At 36.1% G+C, this 6,134-nt stretch overlaps 1 protein-coding gene across 1 annotated transcript; it reads left to right on the top strand.

Annotated features, from left to right (window-relative positions):
• The first annotated feature begins 770 nt into the window (after positions 1–770).
• On the top strand, positions 771–5,262 carry LOC107869127 (receptor-like protein 34). Its single transcript, XM_047411531.1, has 4 exons — positions 771–979; positions 3,768–4,013; positions 4,248–4,648; positions 5,039–5,262. The coding sequence occupies exons 1-4, from the start codon at positions 771–773 to the stop codon at positions 5,260–5,262; spliced, it is 1,080 nt and encodes a 359-aa protein (XP_047267487.1).
• Positions 5,263–6,134: the final 872 nt, after the last annotated feature.

The following is a 6,134-nucleotide window of genomic DNA, read 5'->3' as shown; positions in this document are numbered from 1 at the left end:
AAGACAGTGGAACATCAAGCTTACTTTAGCATTGATCAGTGCAGGATTCAGTCGAAGCACTTATGATTACTCTCTTGTCACCTTAAAAAGGAAGGAGGGAATGGTTGTGGTGTTGGTATATGTGGATGATCTGCTCATCATTGGAGATAGTGCAGTCATGATATGTGAAGTTAAAGAAACATTGCACCAATAGTTCAAGCTCAAGGACTTAGGAGAGATTAAATACTTTCTTGGCATTGAAGTATTAAGATCAGAAAAAGGATTATATTGAACCAAAGAAAGTATATCTTAGAGATCATATCTGAAACGGTGCTTACTGGTGTAAAACCATCTCCTACACCACTAGAGTCAAATGCTAAGCTAACCTCAATTGAGTTTGACAAAGCTACTGGTGTAATTGGTGATATTATTCTTCATGATGCTACATCTTATCAAAGGCTTATAGGTAAAATTATGTATGCTACTTTTACCAGGCCTGACATCTGCTATGTTGTACAGAAAGTCAGTTTATGCAGCAACTAAAGAAGTCTCATTTGGAAGCTGCAAATAGGTGATCAGGTACTTGAAAGGCCCTATAGGTCAAGGCATTAAGTTGAAGAGTCAGCCTACTGCAATGTTGATTTGCTCATGTGATTCAGACTTCTGCATGTCCTAATACATGGAAATCAATAACAGTATATATAATTCACTTTGGAGGATCCTTGGTATCATGGAGATCCAAGAAGCAACATACAGTATCCAAGAGTTCAGTTGAGGCAGAGTATAGGAGTATGGCTTCAACATTAGCAGAGGTTACCTGGTTGGAAGGTCTGTTTAGTGAGTTGAATGTCCCTATCATCAAGCCTATTACCATTCTCAGTGACAATAAATCTGCTATTCAATTAGCATCTACTCCCATCTTTCGTGAAAGGAAAAAGCATATAGAGATCGATTGTCATTTTATAAGGGACAAAATCAAGGCAGGATTGGTGAAGGCTATGTATGTTCCAACTCAACACCAAGTGGCTGACATATTTACCAAAGGTTTAAGTTATGATCAACATCATCACTTGTTAGGCAAGCTTAGGGTGCTTAACATTTTGTACCCTTCAGCGTGAGGGGGAGTGCTAAAATATATTAGTTTTGAGAGTTAACTATGTAGCTGTCAGATTTAGCTTTAGTTACTGTTTGTTACTGTTTCATTGATCCGGTGACTGTTACATTGCAATGTAACTAATTATAGTGGATGGTGCGATTAGTGAGTTAGTTTGTTAGAATCTTCTAGATGCTTCTATTCTAGATGCTTCTAGAATGACTGGTCATAGTCTATAAATATCCAATTGGATATTCATTGGAACTTTTTCTCCTTTTTCACATAATGAAATCAATACAACTTGTTCTCTCTTCAATGTTGTCTGTTCCCTAGCCTATTCCAGATCAACTCCTTAGCTGATCATAGCGATTTTAACATGATTCTGTTGCATTAAATCTAAGAAGAGTATATTTCTGTCCACCTCATATCCACAGGGAAGAGTTCAAGGGTAGCCTGATGATCAAATAAATCTAGATTCAACTTCTTGCATTTTGAGCATGTTCTTGGAATCTGTTGTCCAAATCACTTGTTCGTTGCAAACTTTTGCTTAATTGTTGGATTCCTATAAAGATGGATTTCTCTTTTTCATTTTAGCACTTGATTTGTGCATGATTCTGTTGCAATAAATCTGCTCGTATAGACTTTACATGGTGCATCCTTTTGACAGAACGTCTCAAAAAATACTAGTAATAATGTTACATTCAAATTTAGAGTCCTACAGAGCCTTCAAACTGTAAATACAAATTGGAAAGAACATATCAAGACTAGAATGATGAGAAATAGGGAAGAGTCTGAGGGTAGCCTGATGATCATCAAATAAATCTAAGATGAGTATATTTTCTTTTATGTTTGTCTCGACGAAGATTAAACACCTATTTACTCGAGCAGGAGACATTATGTGGAAAATAAAACAAAATAATCTTCCCGAATCACTTGTGCACAACAGACGTTGAACCCGTGAGATATAGCAGAGACACTAACAATTTGCACCAAATTCATTTGGTCAATAAATCATGTGGTCAGCTGCACATTCGTTTCACACAGATTCATTATCGATCAGTAGCAAAATTTCGAATCTTCCCACCATATTGTGGTAAAAAAAAAACTCATATTACTCATTATATCTTAAGGGGCGTGGAAAGTCTAAAGTGGATAAATAAAAATTAATGGAGGGAGTAATCTCTATTTCGCAGAGCAAGACTTTAGAGAACTTTGTCTCGGGGCATAACTTGTGCCACTGAACTCATGACTAGCAAATTCTTTTGCCTTGCGGTTTTTCTTTCTTTTTTTTTTTCGTTTTGCACTGTCAAGGACATGTTCGGCCATTTCTTTTAACTGAAAGTGCTAAGGGAAAAAAATTAAATATAACCCAAAAATAATTCATGCGCAAAAGACCCTTTGGAGGTGGGTTATGTTGGGTTGAGCAAAAATCAGTCAATATGAAAATATATTGTGCTCCATCCTTAAAATTTTGGGCAAATTGGATGGGTCATCAACGTTGGAAAATGTTTAGCCATTTGAAAGTATCTACTACCAAGAAATTGTACACCATATCATGTGCACTAACTGTACATATGATTGTAAAATTATTGGAGGACTCCTTTTCAAGTCAAGCGCTAACTATATTTCTTTCATGGTCTGCCACTTAATTTTTTTTTTTCCGAGTCAAGCACCAACCATATGTCATTCTTACATTTAATGACATAGGTAGATTCCAGATTAAATTTTATGAATTTAACTTTTAAAGTTTTTAGTATTGGGCCTATTGTATTTCTAAACTATGAGTTAGAACTTACTTTTGGTGCAAATTTAATAAATTTCTATACATAAATTTGTCTCTACATTAAAAATACTGGATTTAGATAAATTTGATATCTCTATGATGCATCCACCACTAACAATGGAAATCAGTTTTGTTTGTCATGGCAGAGAATTTTAATAAAAAATGCTCACAATTGACTTTTGCAAAAGTTGTGATTATTACCTAATTCACCGCATTCCATGCCCCACAGTTTTCAGAGCGGTCTGGCAGGCGTATAAGGACCATTAAAGAAGTGCCTCAAAGAGTTGTAGCCATTACTTCAATTCCTTTTATAAAATTATGAACTCCACAGAACTTTATCAATTTCAATGCAACTGATTATTTTGGAGCTGACATAACAAACTACGCAAGCTGGAAAAGTTAGCAATGCAACTCACACCTCTTCCTTGCCTTCCTTGTAATGTTCCTGGCCACTGAAGGATGCCACCTTTTTTCTTCACAAGTAATTTGGTTATCAAGATATTTAAAAGCGAAGACTATTTACAAAGAATTAAGCACACAAAAAATAAAGCAAGTTTTGGTTGACTTGCCAAGTCTTTGGCAAAATGGAGGACTTTTTGCCACCATATTTATAATTCTGATTGAGATGTGAAAGACTTGGTTTATTTGGTGGCATTAGTATTGATATAACCTAAAGGGTGACCTCATTGATATTTAAAGTCTCAAAACTGCATGTTATAGAGCATACCTACTAATTTTGTCAATAATGGAGAAAGCCTTCACATTTTTTCTCTTAACACTCTTGTTGCTTATGGCTAGTTCAGTCATGACCAAAACCAACATTACTACAGATCAATTAGCTCTTCTATCCTTAAAATCCCAAATTATTGAGGACCCCTTTCATTTATTGGTTGAAAGTTGGTCTCCTGTTAGGTCCGTTTGCCAGTGGCTTGGCGTCACTTGTGGTTCTCGTCACCAACGAGTGAAGTCCTTGAATCTTTCAAACATGGCTCTTACAGGCAGGATTCCCCGGGAATTCGGAAACCTCTCATTTCTTGTTTCTCTTGACTTGGGAAGCAACAATTTCCATGGAAATTTTCCTCAAGAAATCACACACTTGAGTCGGCTTAAGTTTCTTGATTTAAGTTTCAGCAACTTCAGAAGCGAGGTTCCTTCTTGGTTTGGGTTTTTACACCGGCTTCAAGTTCTTAAAATTAGAAATAATAGTTTCATTGGTTCCATCCCTTCTTCATTTTATAATATATCTGCACTTGAGTCTTTGAATCTGAATTTCAATTCCATAGAGGGTCAAATCCCAGAAGTGATTGGAAGTCTTATAAACCTAAGAGAATTAAAATTGAGGGGTAACAAGCTCATAGGTTCTATTCCTCTGTCACTCTCGAACACCTAAAGGTTGGAGACATTAGATTTATCTTATAATTCACTCCAAGGATACATTCCGGAAGGGATCGGCAATCTTCACAACACGAACTTGTTGGGCATACAATATAATCAGCTTACAGGTTCTATACCATTCACAATTTTCAATATCTCAAGAATCGAAGTCATTGCATTTACAGGCAATAGATTATCAGGAAATCTTCCCAATGGTTTTTGCTATGGTTTTCCAATACTCAAAGGGCTTTATTTATCTACAAACAAGCTTTGCGGTCATATGCCTACAAGCTTATCAAGTTGTTCTCAACTTCAAATTCTGTCTTTATCGGAAAATGAGTTTGATGGACCAATACATAGTGAAATTGGAAGATTGAGTAACTTGCAGTTATTGTATCTTGGATTTAACCATTTCATTGGTATGCTTTATCTTATGAATACAAGTCTTATTGTATCTAATTACTTCAGAAATTTATTTTATTACATATTAACTGGAGGGATAATTCCACAAGAAATCAGAAATCTTGTTAATTTGGTGGAGTTAGTCACGGACAAAAACCACATTATCGGCTCTGTCGCAATCTCCATATTCAATATCTCGTTGCTGCAAATGTTGTCATTGTCGACGAACAATCTTAGTGGATTTTTCCACAGGAAATCGGCAACTTAACCAAGATGCAATTTTTATATCTTGACGAAAATAGGTTTACTGGTATGTATTAGAAGTGGTAGCAAAAAATACAACTTATACTAGATTGAACAAAATATCTAAACTCACTATTGTTCCTTGTTTCTTCATGTGTTGACAGGTGAAATACCCAAAGATATAAGCAATCTCGTTGAGTTTGAGGTACTTAATCTTGGGTATAATAGTTTTAGTGGTAGAATTAATATGGAGACCTTCAACATATCAGGGCTGAGAAAGATTGCACTTACAAACAATAATCTATCAGGAATCCACCCACCCAACATTGATGGTCTTTATCTGAGGAACTTAACCAATCTTGTTGGGGCAACAAACTCAGTGGATTGATTCCCAATTCTCTTGGATACTTGGCTCATCTACAGTTCTTAAGTTTGGGTGTAAACAATTTAACCAGCGACTCATCTTTAAGCCTCCTGGCTTCCTTAACCAACTGCAGAAATTTAACAATTCTTTCTCTTTCTCGGAACCCTCTAAATGGCATGCTTCCAGTATCGGTAGGGAATCTTTCAACGTCTCTTGGAAAGTTTTACGCCGACAGGTGCAAAATCAAAGGGCGAATTCCATATGAAGTTGGGACCTTAAGCAACTTAATAGACTTCGACCTTAATGAAAATAACTAGGTTGGATCAATTCCCACATCAATTGGCAACTTGAGAATCCTGCAGGGCTTGTTCCTGAGCGGTAACAAACTTGCAGGAACTATCAGATATAATCTATGTTAATTGCAGCGCTTGGGTGTCATAGAGTTGATAAATAATCTACTTTCAGGATCTCTTCCTAATTGTTAGGGAACATTACTTTCATTAGGGAGTTATATCTGGGTTCCAATAAATTCAGTTCCAATATACCAACAAGTCTGGGGAATCTTAAAGATCTACTGGACATTGACTTATTGTCAAACAAGATGGTTGGTACTTTACCTCCAGAAATTGGAAATCTAAAGGCTTTGGTACAACTAGATCTATCAATGAATGGATTCTCAAATGAAATCCCTAGAGAAATTGGGGGATCGCAAAACTTGGAGTACCTCATCTTGAGACACAACATGTTGCATGGAGATATACCTGACTCAATGAGCAACATCATAGGTTTGAAATTCCTAGACCTTCCTCATAACAATATATCTGGAATCATTCCTAATTCATTGGAGAAACTTCAAAACTTGGAAGTATTTCAATGTTTCTGTCAACAAATTGTAT

This window comes from Capsicum annuum, chromosome 4 (genome assembly GCF_002878395.1).
Source record: "Capsicum annuum cultivar UCD-10X-F1 chromosome 4, UCD10Xv1.1, whole genome shotgun sequence".
In the NCBI taxonomy this organism is placed as follows: domain Eukaryota; kingdom Viridiplantae; phylum Streptophyta; class Magnoliopsida; order Solanales; family Solanaceae; genus Capsicum; species Capsicum annuum.
The sequence above is the reverse complement of the archived record's forward strand: the minus strand, read 5'-3'. Positions and strand labels throughout refer to the sequence as shown.

Bases quoted from the DNA above. Each gene is read 5' to 3' on its own strand.
- LOC107869127 (XM_047411531.1), top strand. From the start codon at position 771: ATGGCTTCAACATTAGCAGAGGTTACCTGGTTGGAAGGTCTGTTTAGT. The intron at 4,014-4,247 runs GTTTGGGTTTTT...GAACACCTAAAG, and splicing joins AGAAGCGAGGTTCCTTCTTG to GTTGGAGACATTAGATTTAT. The intron at 4,649-5,038 runs GTATGCTTTATC...ATGTGTTGACAG, and splicing joins TGGATTTAACCATTTCATTG to GTGAAATACCCAAAGATATA.